General features: G+C 45.6%; 2 protein-coding genes across 9 annotated transcripts in view; both read right to left on the reverse strand.

Annotated features, from left to right (window-relative positions):
* The window catches only part of YLPM1 (YLP motif containing 1), a 40268-nt gene extending 33022 nt beyond the window's left edge, over positions 1-7246 (reverse strand). For all 7 annotated transcript variants that reach the window (XM_086750243.1, XM_086750242.1, XM_086750244.1 and 4 more), the window contains exons 1-3: positions 6171-7246; positions 1256-1498; positions 138-332 (exon numbers count right to left, since the gene is read on the reverse strand). In XM_086750243.1, the coding sequence (XP_086606369.1) occupies positions 138-332; positions 1256-1498; positions 6171-7196 (1464 nt within the window). In that variant the 5' untranslated portion in view covers positions 7197-7246. The remainder of the gene's footprint in view (positions 1-137; positions 333-1255; positions 1499-6170) is intronic.
* A 4716-nt stretch (positions 7247-11962) lies between these two features.
* Positions 11963-16416, reverse strand: FCF1 (FCF1 rRNA-processing protein). 2 transcript variants are annotated; one of them, XM_086750245.1, is made up of 7 exons: positions 16280-16416; positions 16032-16103; positions 15594-15742; positions 15115-15187; positions 14165-14252; positions 13622-13716; positions 11963-12331 (listed from the first exon to the last, which is right to left on the reverse strand). In XM_086750245.1, exons 1-7 carry the CDS (start codon positions 16312-16314, stop codon positions 12283-12285), a joined length of 561 nt encoding a protein of 186 aa, XP_086606371.1. In that variant the 5' UTR covers positions 16315-16416; the 3' UTR covers positions 11963-12282. The 2 variants fall into 2 exon arrangements, 1 of the variants encoding a protein (XP_086606371.1); XR_015258830.1 differs by lacking the exon at positions 11963-12331 and having other exon boundaries at positions 13655-13716; positions 14165-14370.
* Positions 16417-16559: the final 143 nt, after the last annotated feature.

Consider the following 16559-nt stretch of genomic DNA (forward strand, 5'->3'; position numbering starts at 1 on the left):
AGACTTCTACCCAAGCAGAAAAAGAAGCTAGACAAATAAGCCAACCACGGCAAATTAACCAACTACTTGTTTTTCAGCAGACCATGAGTGCTAGGTCACCCAGAAGCATATCAAACACCATCTCCTTAGTGTTTCACCTGTAAGTGTGGAGGCTGTTGCATGATCTGTTGATACTGCTGTACGATCTGCTGCAGCTGGGCATGCTTCTGCATTATTCTCTGATACTGAAATCCAACCCGGTGATGGGGATGCTGCTGCCATTGAGCTGCTGCTGCTTGCAATTGCTGCAATCTCAAGTCTTCTTCAGGGTCATCGGGAGGTTCAATATTGAGCTAGAGAAAAAGACAAATACTATAAATAAAGGAAAGCTCCTTCTGTCAGAAGAAAAAAAACACTTTGTCACTACCAAGTTTACAGGAATTTTCTCAGTGTTCATTATTTTATCACTCTGTACTTCAGTGTTCTGGCCACCCACAGCTTCCGGAAGGATAATTTTTATTTCATTTACTCTTGATGTGAATGCTCTGATCTAAAGGTTAGGCTGATGGCAATTAGGGTATTCGTACATACAGAAACTACCTACAGGAAAGAGATTAATGCAGATCTGTGATCTGTTGCTCACAGCAAATATAATGAGAAAACAGTGCCTTTTCATGATGAGGTAAAGTAACTCCAAGTGCATTATTTTTGTCACTTGGGAAGAACTCACACACTGTAAATTAAAGTGGAGTACGTGCTGCAGGGTTATCTACTACCTTACAGTAATATGTTCAAATATCAATCACGACCTACACCCATTATGTAGTAACTGTTACTAAGCAGGTCGACAAAAATATTCTGTGCAAAGTTCTTGGCTTTCAGACAAACTATAACACACTGAGAGAAGGGGAGCCAGAATTGACAAACTGCCAGAGAGGAATGAAGAAATAGCCTCTTAAAGACAGCATTCCTCATCTACCAACTATGTGATTTTGCACTTAGGTATTACAAAGTGTATCTCACAGACAAAGATGAAAATGTTGGGGAAGGTGTGAGTGAGTCAAGCTTGGACTCACCTGGTGCATGTGTGACTCCTGAAGTCTATATACAGGGAGCGTATTTTTTTTTTTAATTGGTGCAGCTTTCGCAAACGGTCTTTTAACATTGCTTTACCATATTCAGTTATTGTTACACAGAGAACTGGATAGCATTATTTTCTTGTTTCTTTGTCCCACCTAGCACAACAAATGGAGTGGCATCACTTTACAAAGCCTACCTGAGTTTCAGTGGATGTAAGAGAAGACTCGTCTTCTTTGGAAGTTGGAGGCAGGGATTCATTAAGTGGAGGAGGTTCAGACTGCTGAGCTGAAGCACTCATTTTCCCTTCTTCAGACTTTGCTCTCTGCTCAGATGCATCCTTCACTACCGGACCTTTCATTTGCTGCTGTCCCTGAACATGGGCTTTTGCCCTTTGCTGCAGGCTAAGCAGGTGCTGTTGGTACCAGTATTGCTGCTGTTCCTACAACAGACAAATTTTCTAAGACAGCTTTCACAGGAAAAAAACCACAAAAATAATTTCATGACAGTCATTAGAATCATACTCTAGAAAAGTTTTAAAATCACTTTTGAGGGAAAACTCACTTCATCACCAACAGCGTTGTAATGGATGTCAGAAGATCAAATCAAAATTCAGAAACCACTATGTGAAGCATAGTACCCACAGCAGAATTTGCTTTCTACCTCAAAGAGCTTACAACTAAAGAGAATGATAATGGAAAGCAGAAAGATGGTCAATAATAAGCCAAATTACTACAGACATGTGGTAAGTACCATACTTATTTTTAGTGCTTTTTATTTCTTAACAACTATACGTACTTATGAGACTAATAGGTGAAATGAAGGGAAAATGGAGTATGAGTGAAGGAGTAGTAAAGAGAAAAAAGGAAGAAATGTACAAAAAAGATTAAGAGGATGAACAAAGAGCACAGACATCAAGTAGAGTGAAAACAATAGATGAGAAATTGTGGTAGAGAGATTTGAATAAAGGAAAGGGAAAAGAATGACCAGAACCTGCATACAGTGAGTATTATTTATCATCTGAATTCTTATTAATTCTGATTCATCCAATAGCTGAAGAGGTAAATAGATACGGTTGCACTCAAAAAAATTATCCATTTAAGAAGTGATCAAGCTTTCAGTTTTAAATATTTCAGGCTGGAATTAGAGTACTCCTGGCAGATGACAGTAGCTCCAAAGCAACAACATAAAGAACAAAAGACTAAAGAAAAGTATCTCAACACTTAAGTAGTGGTGCTTCTTAAAAAGTTCTGAATAGGAATCGACAGTTCTGAATCTCTTCCAATAAAAGAAATATCAGGCATCTAATCAGACTAGCAGGACATAGATTTAAAACACTTTGGAAGCAGCTCTTCACCTGACATGGCCTGTTGCTACCAAAGTCCCCACCAGAGACCACTGTAAGGGCTAAAATTTTGTGGATTCAAGACACAGCTCTATAAGCTCATAGAAGAAAAATATAGATTTTAAAAATAAAGACATCAGTTGCAGCTAAGGCAGCTCCTATATTTTAGGGAAGCAGCATTATACACTTGATTTTTAATTTACTCTCTTAGCATCTGCTTTTAGTCACTGTCAAAAACAGAACGATAACATACTGCAATTTTGGTCTGACCTAGTGCAACAATTGCTGTGTTCTCATGTCAACTCCACCACCTCTGAGAATCTGTGACTGCTCTACATCTTTCATATCACCTGCTCTTCCCTTCCATCTAAGCATGTACAGTTAAAAAAAGACACCTATATAAAGCCCACTCAGAAACAGAAAAGAATCCAAAAGATACAGATATTTTAAAATTTAAGCGTGACAACAACAAAGTGGTACGTGCTGTCTGATAGGAGTTCTCAAAACTGAAACACTCTGCCTATCTTAACAGAAGTTTAAAAGAAGTGCAAGCTTCCTCCAAAAGCCTACCTCACACTCAAATCAGGAATGATGCTTTCTATTGGTAGCAATCTAGCAGACACAATTAAACATGGAACTGTATTTAGAAAAAAAAAATGCTTCTGTAAAACTGTAACTTGGAGATGAGGTCAATGAAAGGAGAGGCTATGCTTCTTGGACTTTATGTTGATCCTGCAATAACTCCTGCTAAGACTCTTTTTAACAATAATATACTCAGAAATGCTGTCACGTCTTTGGGTGGAGGATGTGCACTCACGCTCCAGCACAGACTCTCTCAGAAATCTTTAAGATGCTGTAGTCAGTACAATTTTGAACACCAGGGAGGAGCACACATCCCTCCCTATACAAAAGCTGGTTCAATGACCCTTCTCAAAAGGCATTACAAGGTGATTTACCACCACAGCGCTGGATGCTATGCTCGGTGAGCACCTCTTCTACCGCCACAAAATTGTTGTCTCCACAGATCCATTTTGCTTCCTCCTCATTCTACCAACTGGACAAAGAGCTAAAACTCATAATATGACCAGGGGTTCACACAAAGAGCTATAATATCCTGTCACCTATTCTTCGCAGGAGATGAAGTCAGTGACACAGATATTGCAGGTTCTATCTGAAAAGCGTGAGAAAAGTGGAAAGGTAGATTTCTACAGCTTAGTCTGAGCAAAACAGAAGTGCTAGCGTAGAAAACTCCTGATGGCGAAAAGTTCAGTTCTTTGAGTGCTTATCTCCTCACCATGACTGTCATTCTCCAAGTCCAGTTACAATCCTTAAGCCCAAGGAACACACCAGCATCACTGTATGCCTTTTTCCATCTTAGGCTAAGAGACTATGTCTTTTACATTGCACAGGGAACACTGAAACCAGCGCTATCAGCTCCTGACCACAGGACATACCACCAAAAATGATAACGCAGAGCCCACACCAAAAGGCTACTTCAAAATGAGTTTAGGTGATCTTAGGCTGTAACTTAATGTCGATTTTGGGGGACACTTGGTCCCTTTCCAATAAGATAGCAAAAGAATGGTTTAGCACCCTTTATAAAACAAAGGAGGGATTTTAAAGAGTATGGCAGCCTGCTGAAAGGTGACATGGTAAAGCTAAGGTAGCTTTAACAGGTGTAGATAAATGCGTATTCATGGGTACAGATGCACCCACAGACATTTGTTTATTACTGTAAATAAACAGCAGCACACAGTATCCAAATATCAGATGGAGCATTAATGAAATACCACAGGTATTTTAACAGGACTTGACAAAAGATGCATCTGATTGTAGAGAAATACAAGAATCCAGTAATTTAATCCAACTGTACACCCATGTAAGAAACGACGCTAAACTCACAATATTGTCAAGGCAAAGAGCAGTATCTTATTTTTAGACAGGAAAGGGAAATAATAAAACACTAACTCACAGCAAATTGCATAATATTTTCTACGTTAAGAGAAAAAACACTGATCTATTTGGCTGCAGCAACTGTTACTGTGGGATGAGAATTGTTTTCACTTATGACTTTAAACAAAGGCTTAATAGGATCTTATAAATGGCAAATTACAGTACTTCTCTACTTGGCTTTTAAGATCATTAGCAAGAAAGCATCGCTATGCTTTGCTTTTCCTATTCCTGTTGTGTGAGGACTTGTTGCTCCAAATCCTGCCTCACTTTACAGCTTAAGATAGCCAAAATCGTATCAATCTGTTACAACAAATTTATGACCAGCAAACTACCATACTCCTTTTGAATTAACACCGAATTGTGCACGAAAGTAAACAAACTACTCAAGACAAAAGTTATTTGTATAAACACTCATAAACCAGACAATGTGAATTTCAGCAGTATTCTGCTTCTTGCAAGTTCTGCTTAATGCACTACTTGCAACTCTTCTGGAAAGGAGCGAGTGGTTGAGGAACAATTAAATAATATTAACGAAACTTCAGGCTACATAAGGGGGGGAATTACAGTTTACTGTTTGATCTGGAGTTCAATAATTTAAGAAATCAGCAAGCAGCCTCAATACTGAATTAACATCACTTTCTACACCTGATTTTTCAAGGTTTCAGTTTTGTCATTAAAAAATTTAATGAGTCCCACTGCTATCACTGTAAAAGATCATCTAGCACTGTTCCAAATCTTTGTAAAATTAAATTCATTAACTGAAAGCATCACTTTGCTAGGCAGTGATTAGTTATATGGTGCAAACTTAAAAATGATGCATTCCCAAACGTATTTCGGTATTGGTATAGAATTTTAATAGATACATTTAAAAAAGCGATTAACAAAAGCCTCAGTGAATCTGACTGACCTGTATACACAGCTGAGGACCCAACGCATGTGTCTCTGTGCATGCTTAACCTTAAGCAGCTGAATTGTCCCTAACTTAATGCATATGAACGGTCACACCAAGTTCACTGGAACTGCACATTTAGGAAGTGAAGCATGCGAACACTTTGCAGGCATTTTGGCCCTAGTGTACACATTAAAACCATACAGCATTAGCAATATTTCTCACCTCAAAAGCATTTTAGAACGTTTCCCTCCAGTGCCCCATACAATTTGATACTAGCAAATCAAGCACACATAGCACAAAACGTGTAAGTCTAAGTAAAGGATAACTATGTACTGTGACAGAAACACTTTCGCAGCTTTAACTATGTATGGTAAGATTAAAATATTCACAATTCTACATCGATCAGACAGACAACTGAAACACGACCCCATGAGTAAACTAAATGAAGAAATCACTGAAGACAAGAGGCACTCATCCTGCAACGGGCAATAAGCTGCGTCTCACAACAGGCCAGACGAAGTCAACAAAGGTTTGGTGCAGGTCACCCACATGCTGTACTTTGGAAAACAATTCTCCAGAGACCAACAAATTCCCCAAGAAAATTAAATTTTGCCTGGACTTAGACGTCTCCCTAAACAACTCATTTCCTCTTGAAAAATGACAATGGGTTACATCCTGACAACCACCACTCGATAAAGAAGCATTTATGGAGTCTCGTCTGAGCCGTGCCATTCCTGGACTTCCAAGGGTTGTGTCCAAACCCTTTAAGCACTATGCAAACACAGCCTGTTTATTAAGTGTCCTTACTCGGGGACCTTTGCAACACCCAGTGGCCGCCAGCGGTTAATCGCTACCCTGCCCTGGCGACTCCCTGCTGACAGCTGGGGCCGCAGGGGCGAGTGCGGGGAGGTGGCATCACCTTACCTGGGGGGTCATGGTAGAGGGGTCCGGCTGCTCGGTGCCGCTGGTGTCCTTCGTGGCTCCTTGCGTGGCCTCCGGCTGGGCAGCGGCAGGCAGGGGCAAGGCCTGCTGGGGTGGGGGAAAGTGGGCCTGCGATGGCTTGGCCGGGGGAGGAATGGAGGGGGCCAGGCTGGGTTGAGCCGGCTGGGAAGGGGAGGCCTGGGAGGAGAGCAGGTAGGGCTGAGGGTGTGCCATGTAGCCCTGGGCAGGAGGCGGCAGGTAGGGCTGGGAAGCAGTGGCCGGCGGGGGCTCCAAGTAGGAGGGTGGCGGCTCGGAGAAGGAGGGGGGTGGCTGGGAAGCCTGCGCCCGGGACAGGTAAGGTTGGAGCGGCGGGGACTGGGTGGGGGGCGGCTGGGTCGGGGGGAGGTAGGCCTGGGCGGGGGGCAGGTAGGCCTGGGCGGCGGGTTGCGGGGACTGCGGCGGCGAGGACAGCTCCATGTCCATGGGGACCGGCGAGGAGGGCACCGGCTCTCCCCACTCGCCGTGCCCGCCCGGCGGCTCCTGCCCGTCGCGCTCCCGGGGGGCGACGGGCGGCTTACGGGCTGCCGGCGGCGGGTCGCGGTGGGCGAACTGCTTCTGGTAGCTGCGGACCGGCGGCGGCACGGGCGGCGGCGGCTGCTGCCAGTCGGTGAAGGAGCCGGGCAGCGGCGGCGGCGGCAGCCCCGGAGGGGGCGGCCCCGGGGGCGGCGGCGGTCCCAACAGCACGGACTGCAGCTGCTTCTGGTGCATCTGCTGGAGCTGCTGCAGCTGCGCCAGATGTTGCTCCTGCAGGCTCAGGAACCCCGAGGTACCGGTGGGCGGCGGCGGCGGGGCGGTGGTGGCGGCGCTGGGGGGCGCGGGGCCCGGCGGCGGGTAGCTGGGCAGCGGCATCGGCGGGACGGCGGGAGGCGGCACGTTGGGGGGAGGGATGGGCAGCGGCGGGGGAGGGATGGAGGTGGGCGGCGGCGGGTAGTGCCCCGCCGCCCCGTACAAGCCCCAGGCCGGGTACATGGCGGGGATGCGGCGGCGGGAGCGGAGCGGAGCTCGGCGCTTCCACAGGCCGCGGCGGCGGCGGCGCGTGCGGCCCACGGCGCCTGCGCGGGCAGGCGCACCGCCCTCCCAGGCAGTAGAGCGCGAGCCAGGCGCTAGAGCGTCGAGAGGCGCCCCGCGTCGGGCGTTCGGCGCCGGCAGCGCGCCTCCTAGCGGGCAGTAGGCGTCATTGCGGGAGGGAGGACGCCAACCTAAGCGGCAGGGGGCATAGAGAGGGGCGGAGTGCAGAGCGCCGCCTCCCCGCTCCCCGCCCGCCCCCGGTGGGCTCGGAGAAGGGAGAGGCAGAGAACGGAAGGGAGCTGGAGCGGCGGGGGCGGGAGGGAGAAGGGGTCGGGGCTCCATTTTGTGTTGGGGTGCGTCGAGCAGGCCCACGAGCGCCCCTCTAGGCGTGGCCGGGCTCCCGGCGGCCTCCCGCAGGCCGTGCTGCTGGCGGGGCGGCGGCGCCGCTGACCTCGGTTACCCCGGTGCGGCGGCGGCCATGTTTCCGCGGCTGCTCCGGTCGGGGAATGTGCCGCCGCGGGCAACGGCTGCGGCCCACGGCGGGGGTCGCGGCGCCTTTAGCCCCGCGGGGCTACGGCAAACCCGGTGTCGGTGAGCCGAGGTGCGATGGCAGAGCTAGTTAATTGTTGGTAGTGATGAAAGGGTGAAACGAGCGCGGCCATAAATCCAGCTGAGCCAGGCTGCGGGAAAAGTGTTCTAACGCAAAGGGGCTCTGCAGCCTCACGAATGATGGCGTGGACCCTCTGCGTGGGGCCGGCGGCCATGCTTGGTCATCCAGCCCCTAGAAATGGTGTGAATGGTTCCGTCTGGTTTTCAGTGAATACACTGGTGATAAACTGGAGAGGCAAAAATGAGGATGGAGCAGCAGATGTGTGAAATTGCCTCATCTGTTCCAGAAGCAACTGTCCTGAGGAATATTCTCCTGTGTTTCTCTCTTCCCACACTGAAGTATGAGTTAAACATAGGAATACGTTCTGTAGCCAGTTAGCAAAGATTTATGCACAGTGCTGAACTCCTGTTGTAGAGAAACGACATGAGGGTTTGTGTGTGTCAATTCTAGCACCTGGGCAGCGAAGCCTCAGGGCTACTGTTTAGGTCAGCAGTGCACCAGTGTTGTGGTGTCTCACTGCTTGCCCCCCTTCCCAAATATAGAAAACGTGAGCAATTCTTCTCATGGTCAGTCTCTAGCTCATGGCTGGTTAATCAAGGATGCCCAGACAGTGGATAAAGGCAGGTGTTGGAGGAAAAGTCCAAAGGCTTTTCAGTTAGAAGAATCGGGAAAAACAGATTGTTAGGTAGAGAAAAAGCTTTGTCCTCTCTGCTGGAAAAGCTGGATTGTGTGTTCATTTGTTATTAAATTCCAGGGAATCCAATAGAGGTGATACACCCTGAAATCTACAAGAAAAGCTTCAAGTAGAGTGTAAACTAAAGTTGTGAGAAGCAAATATTTTAAGAAAACAATCTTAATCAATATGCACAGAACTGTCTTTTCTATTCTTTGCTATCCTTTCTTTTCATCTAGATGTGATTATTGATCCCTTTCTGTCTAAGGTGGTGCTCCTCTTAAGAGTTCTCTTGCAGTGAATATGACTTCCAGATAGCATTTGTACTTTTAGCCCCCATCTCCTCCACCTGGTACACGTACTAAACGTTTATACCTGTGAGCTCTTTGGGCCAGTTTACTCACTGACTAAGCTTTCCAGCCTGTCCTTTCAAAATAGGGAATTCCTGTGGCAAACACCCTTTAATTTAGCCTCCTGATCGATTCAGTCCAAATGAGTTCTCTTGTGATCAGTTTACTCAAGGTTATTTCCTGCAGGCAGGTCTCTCCCGATATTATTGCTGTTTGTTGTGGTTACTCAATATTGTGAAGAAACCTGTTAGTTCCCTTATGAAGAAATGCACTTACTCGACCGTTATCAGCAGCAATTGTATTCCAGCCTACATCGAGGAGGTCAAAGTGTAACTTCCAAAGTGTAACTCGACAGATGCTTTTATCAATACCCAAATGTGGTTTGGGCAGTAGAGTTGACTGCTGCTAGCCAGGATGCATTGGCTTTATCCAGCGTCACCTTGTCCTAAAGCAACCCTGTTAAGCCCACATTATGTCCTCTTCTTCTCTTACAATCTGTAAGATTAATGCATGTCATCACGCTGGTTTTAGTTCATTTTTAAATAGCTCATGCTCTTCCTGCTTCTGAATGCTATTCTACCACATTTCAGTTATCCCTCAATTAACCAGTGCCACATCTTGGATCAGCAGCTTCTTTCTGGTGGTAACGCTGCAGCAATCTTGGGCCTTCTGATGGATCCCAGAAAGGAGTAGGAACTATTTTCTCCTATTCTTCACATACCTTCACACCTTCTTTTTGTGGCTTTTCTGATTGTTTTCTGTCTTCTGAAGCTATGGAAACTGGCTACAGTAAGAGACAGGATGTTAGGGGGGAGGCTGGATTCCCTAGTTACTGAGAAACATTGCAGGCATCTGTTTGATATCAAATTCGGGTGCAGGTTTAAACCAACTGTCAGAGTTCAGTCAGGAAGGAATTTCTCCTCTGGTTTGGACTGGCAGAGTTCTGTATTCGAAGGAACATCAAAGCATTCTCACTTACCAAAGTCTTTCCTGTTACATAGATAATGATCTTTCCTCCTTTGACATACTGTGAGTTGGATCTCAGGTTGGGATGCCATGGTGTGCATGGAGTAAATTGTTCCCTGTGAACTAGGTGTTGGCTACACAGGTTCCCTGGGACTGTAGGGGAAGCACTTGATAACTCAGGAGGTCCCTTCCTGTCCTGTGTTTCTCTTCTGACCAGGCTCTTTAATACCCAAGTTTTTCTGTCTTCCCAATTATACTCAATTTATGAAAATTTCCTGATGGGTTTGCTCTCTGCTAATACTTTCTCCCTGCTGCTCATCCTCTAACCCTCTTAACACTTCTTTAGGAATTGCCTTATGCCTATTCCAGGCTCCTGCTCCTGTTACTAAAACAAGCAAGGCAGATTACAAGGAGCATTAATTTAAGGAGTAAAAGACTTTGGTGTTTGCTTTGATTCCTACCCACAGTTCATACTACATATGTATATTTTTGTTAAGTCCCTCCAATAGGCAGGCAGACAGGCATTCCCTAAATTCATCATGTTGTTGTGCCTTTGACTTCTCCAGCACCAGAAGAGACTTCTATCAAATATTACCAGGAGCATCCATTTCTTTCTTTTCCAGTCTCCTGCAATTTAGGTTAATTTAAGTGAAGTTATCTGCACAGGACCAATTCTAGTTAAGTCTATACTTGAAGAAATCTTTCAAAATTAGAATTATTCTGAAAACCAAGTTACACAAATCTAATCCTACAACTGTTTCTCAGTCCTCATTTGACTGAGGTCTTCAGGTGTTCATGACGATACTTAAAACACTGAGCTTAAAGATACATGACTTGGACGGAGAGAAGAAAACTAAGGATATTATTTTTGAAATGTACAACTATATAGTGAGTGTAAAATCTCAGGATTGTTGGCTACCCTCTTCCTGGCTGGAGATGCACAAGATGATAGACTTCCAACTGTGATAGCTTGGAAAGGGCTATGTTTTGAAAGCGTCAATATGCTGTTATTTCAGGGATGAGTTTGGTCGGTGAGCCTGCAGGAGGCAAAGAGTACAAAGGGTAAGGTCAACATGTTCCCAAAACTTTCTGCAATACTTGTAGAGGCGAGGTGCTAGCAAGAAAGTTGTTAGCACATCAGGGCGTTTCCCAAGGACAGGAAATGAGGTATTATCTTCACTGTATGCTGCCCAGCATACAGACATCTAAGTCCAGCTATTCTCTGCATCCTAGATCAGTGTAAGGCACCACAGGATAAAAGCTCTATTAAAGCTTGGAAATTTTCTTAGTTATGCCAATAATATAAATTTTCAGTCTCATCCTTTACTTATACACCAACTCCAGCATTTTGGCCAGGAAGCACACTATGGCATGTTGGCCCCTGGAGACCCTCATATTGTCTCTCGCCTCTCAGTCTTAAGACAGTTCTCCACACTGCAGAGCAGAGATCAGAAGACCAAGTAATAATGATAAAAATTAGAGAGTAATGGAGAAGATATGAGAATGCAGAGTCACAGCTTTGAAATATTTTTTCCACTGCATTTCTCCATGTGGCTTAACCCTCTTTTTTCTCTCCCTGCTCTGACCACTTCCTTCCCTGCAGGAAATACTGCAGGTCTCTGTGAGACTCAATCTGCAGCCATTGCTCTGCTCCCAGCCCACATTAGTATCTTTCACAGATTGACACCTTCCTGTCAAAGTCTGATACTTTCTTCCTCTTCCCTGACACCTAATGAAAGGGATAAGGCTTTGAGGTGCACAGGTGCCAAGCAAACAAGAGGGAGAGGTCTGTCCCAACCCAACCCCCTCCTGCCATTACTCTGCGTAGAAGCAAAAGGACCGAGCTGCCAGCTAACCCAGTACAGACACGGGAATCTGAGTAGGACACTTAACCCAACTTCATTCATTGTACAGTTGAATAAAAGCCCATCAGTTCTGAATTAAAATCTTCCAGACCACTGTTCCAGAGAAGACATGCCAACTGGTGCAGATTTGACAGCTTTTGTCCAGAATGCAGATTGCGATTTGCTCATGGGAGAGGTGTGAGGGAGTTTCCCAGAAGAATACTTGTTTCCTATTGCTGCACTTGCAGCCAGACTTCTAAAATTTCTGTGGTTTCATTCTCAGCCAGAGTTGCATAACCAACATTTAATTTAGAATGCTTAAATCACTTTTTCCAGTGATCCAAATGAAGAGGGAGTCAGGCATCTTCTGGGCACTGCTGTCCTTGCTTTCCCATACGCTTCTCCCAGCTATGAGGCCAACTCAGAACAAAGATTAATAAAAACAGAGTCTTCCAAGTAGATTTTCTTAGAAAATCAAGGCTATTAAGTCAGTCCAATGTCACCCACAGTCCCAGCAAAAAAAAAAAAAAAAAAAAAAAAAGAAAGCAGGAGGGTTGGAACCAGAAGGACTCTTATCCGGGCATTGATGGCCTGGCTGGACAGGCTAGAATCGAGGAGCTCCGTAATCATCTGGCATCCTCTCAATATTGTATCTGAGAAAGAAAGAGGGAAAACCTATGAAGACAATCTACTCCCCATTGCTCCCCTCCCCATGCAACAACAGGCTTACAGGCAGACTGAACTGCAAGAAGCCTTGTTGCCTTTCTATCTGCAGCTCAGATCCCCAGGAAGAAAAAAAATTACTTCCAGAAGTGAAAAGCCTTCATAAGGTTGCTGTTATCCTTCACCTCAAACTCAGAAATCGAGCATCTCAAAAACTCACCATCTCCAGAGAAGGAAAAAAAAATAGTTTTGTAAGATCTGACTTAGGATTTAAGAGCAGAGCACCAAGAAGAATAAAACTTTGGCCATTCAACTTATGATTCATGGCCACAGTCAATATAGGGGAAAGATGCTTTGAGAGAAAAATCCTCTTAGCCACATTCTAATTGTAGATCTGTTAAAACTTTATATATTTATAGCAATCAAATTCCTAATTTCTGACATACTGCTCTGTCTGCATATTACTATTGTAACTGTCTCCACTGCTAGCACAACTGCCTTCTTTCCAGTATCTCTCCCCCCTTTTCTCTCCACGTCCTGACCTCTCTCCTTATCATGCTGCCAAACATATCTACCATACTGTGAAATAATTTGGCATAGGTTCTATGCAAAATAAATCTTCTGGGCTGTACATTATGTAGAAGTATAAAAACACTGGATATGACAAATGAGTAAAGTTTTCTTAGTCTAGACTTTTCGAGTGCTTTGGAAGGAACAGGAACTGAATTTAAGCAAATGTTTTTACAGTAGATCACTGTTCCTGTTGCATATAAAAAAAAAATAAAGTGAGCCAGTATCTGCAGATACTGGAAAAATTTATTGCATTGAAACTGCTGCACTAGGATCCTTCTAACTTGGTTTGTTTTTTATCTAAGAAGCAAATTCAGTCTCTCAGCTGAAGATGCACAAAGCTATCAAATAGGACATGGAACAAGAATGGTTCTTTTCCTCAAGAACCTGTAGAATGCATTTGCCTGGTAGTCCTGCTGCTGCTGCTGGTAAGCAAAACTGATCTATGGAAACAGTGGCCTCCAGGAAACTAGTTTTCCAGGTAAAAGCAAGTGAACATGTAGACTGCATTAAAAGTTGGTCAGTGCCCCACTGGTACACCCGTGACCAGTCTCTTCCCAGCAGCAGCTGTACTTCTACTTTTGTGCAGACACTCGGGCCTTTACCGCAACCTGCACTACAGACAACGCAGGAGAGAAGTGCACGGTGACGAGTCCCTGTCAGACACGGATTGTGCCACGCAGCGTTCCTCCCTGTCAGAGGTCCCTTACCTGTGCCTGGAAATATACATTATAGGCACTCCTGGGATTTTTCGTATTCTCCGCTTGAGCTCTTTATCCACTGTGGCCACAATGTAACATTTGTGCTGCAAAAAAAGAGGAGGGGATCAGATTCAACACCAGTGAACTTGCAGAAATAAGACAAAGCTGAGAAAAAGCCTCTATTCAGTGAGCTCATTTAACAGGAGGCCTACAAGTCCTTAGTGAGGCATTACTGGGACTTGTACAGAACTCCACAGCAGACCAGTAAGATCCTTTCACTCATCAAAACAGACTCATAGAAACATCCAAAGTCTGTTTGGCCTTCCCAGCTGACAGCTTTCACATCCCAAGTGCTCCTTGACACTGTCCTGTACAAGAAGAATGCTCCAGGAAGACTATACCTTGCCTCAAATAAAGTTGTGCTAGGGACTGAGAGTGCCCCTTAGTAAGAATTTGGTTACTTTGTGGGAAATTTAAGTCATCAGTAACTAGGAGGGTTCAACAATTTTTAGTATGTTAGCGCAATATAGAAAATTTCAGAAACAGAAATACCTGAGTCACCCTCTGTACCAAGCAGTCATCTGCATAGGTTCCTTTGTGCATACACGGCAAGCGTTCAAACCGAGGGTCCTTAGCAATTCTGTGGGGACACGTAAGGCAGCATCACAGCAATCAGACCAGAGTGCACAGTAACACAGCACGGAGGAAAAGGATTGCCCCTTTCTATGATATGCAGCACGTTATTCTCAAAACAGGGGCTGAAGGCATGGAGCAAATGGTACACAATAGTCAACCGAAATGAGGAGAAAAAAATAATGCAATTTGTCTGGCTAATTATTATAGGCTAAGTACTTCTTAGTACTTGTTAGTTGGGTTCAAGATCCCCACAATGTTAAGCTCTTGCCTAACAAAGTCACTTGAAACATGTTATCTGTGGGAAGAACTAGAACTTTTTCTCGTATCTGATCTTTTGTACCATGCATATAGGAACACTTCAACTCCTCTCTAAAGGGGAACATCAAAGCTGTATAGGGGATGCACTCGGATACGTTACAACACAACAGACCAAAAAAAAAAAAAAAAAAAAAGAACAATACATCTGACTGGTACGCCTGGACAGCATGGACCACATTGGACTAGTTTTGTACAGATCACACAATTATCAGTACGTGATTGCAAGAGGAATAACCTGAGATTCTGTAAGACTTGTCTCATTTCTTTCTTTATTTTTAGAAATTCCTATAATTTAAAAAAACAAATTACATATATTTTAAGAAACAGGAGTAAGCGCTATTTTGAAAAGTCTGAAGGGGAAAAAGATTTACAGATCAATATTGTGCACTCATACCAAACATTTAGTTTTTAAAAAAATAATCTAAAACTCCAGCCATTTTACAACAGCCTAACCACCCTCTAGTGTAAGAGCACTGTCATGGAAAGAGGTTTTCATTTATTTATATTAAAACCTTAAGTTTGAGAAATGGAGAACATCCTTCACCTACCTTAATGCCACACGATACTTCTGTCCTAACTTCTCAATTTCACCCATTACACAATCTGTGATACATGGAATACCTACATGCAAAAAAAGCCCATATTAAAACCATGCAGTATTTCTTTACAGACCCCTACAGTATTGCCCATATGCCCAGGAACAGTTAACTATTGTGGAACTCTGTAACATACTACTTACAGTTTTAAACTTATGAGAACAGACAAGGTTGCAAAATGACGAAATGTAGAGCCACTGAGTTTGACCATACCATGTTAATTTTAGATTTTTAAGTTATTAATGCTTTACCTTTGTTGACATTAGCATTTAAGACTGCTGTTTGAAACCAAAGACAGTTCCACACATCTTTTTTTTTTTTTCAAGATTTCTGCTATCCTCAGCTATTAGTATGAGGCTGATAAAGCACATTACATGCACATCGCGGCACTACATGGCGCAGACGAAGCTGTGAGTGATGCAGACACTCACACTTGGCATAGAGACAGTCCATCATTGACTGCACTAGGTCCAGCTTGGCCTTGATGGAGAAGTTGATGAAGTTAGTGTCAACCAGGATGTGATAAGGGGGGCCCAACTGTGTATTATACTGGAAGAACAAACAAGAAGGATGCTGGGGGCTGCCAGGAAGACAAAGAATTCAAATCAGTTAATTGCAATTACCAACATAGCCAGTCCTACAACTTACACAGAATGACGGAAGGGTAACGAGCACAAACAACACAAGGCAGTGTGAGAGGGTGACCTGTCAGGCCTCCCACCACCTCCAAAGCCAACTCTCTTGGTTTGGGGCACCGCTTCCCATTCTGACTGCTTTGCTCAGAAAGGCCCTTGGTTGCAGTTTGCAGCATGGCCGGCCGGCCCGCCCGCCTTCCCTCCCCCCCTCCCCAAAGCGTCGGCGGCACTTACACCTCCCGCTCCTTGATGGCACTCGGGTCCTCCTTCTTCTTCACGCGGACTTTCGCCCGGTCCTTCTCGTTACTGCAAGGCAACAGAGGCACTCCTGGGTGGGGGGGAGGCAGGGAGGGACGGCAGCGGCGGAGAGGCCTGGGAAGGGATCTCCTCCCGATCGGGACAGCGGGACGGCCAGCCCCGCGGGGCCGGCTCCGGGGCCCCGCCATGGGACCGGGACCAGGCCCAGGCGCGGCCACACTCACATGCGCTGGTCCCGGAGGCTGATCATGCGCTTCATGGCCGCGTACTTCCGCGCCTTCTTCTGCTTCCCCTGCAAGGAGACGGACACACAGCCGCGATGAGCCGGGGAAAGGGCTGGGCTGGGCTGGGCTGGGCTGGGCCGGGCCGAGCCCACCCCGGCTGCCCCCGGCCGGCGCCCCGCTCACCATGCTGCTGCTGCCGCCGCCGCCGCTCTTTCCGGTGCCGCCACGACGCGTCACTGCGTCCCGCCCCGCCCGGAAAGTCTGGGAGCGGCGTCACTTC

Source organism: Chlamydotis macqueenii, chromosome 5 (assembly GCF_036417535.1).
Source record: "Chlamydotis macqueenii isolate bChlMac1 chromosome 5, bChlMac1.mat, whole genome shotgun sequence".
Classification (NCBI taxonomy): domain Eukaryota; kingdom Metazoa; phylum Chordata; class Aves; order Otidiformes; family Otididae; genus Chlamydotis; species Chlamydotis macqueenii.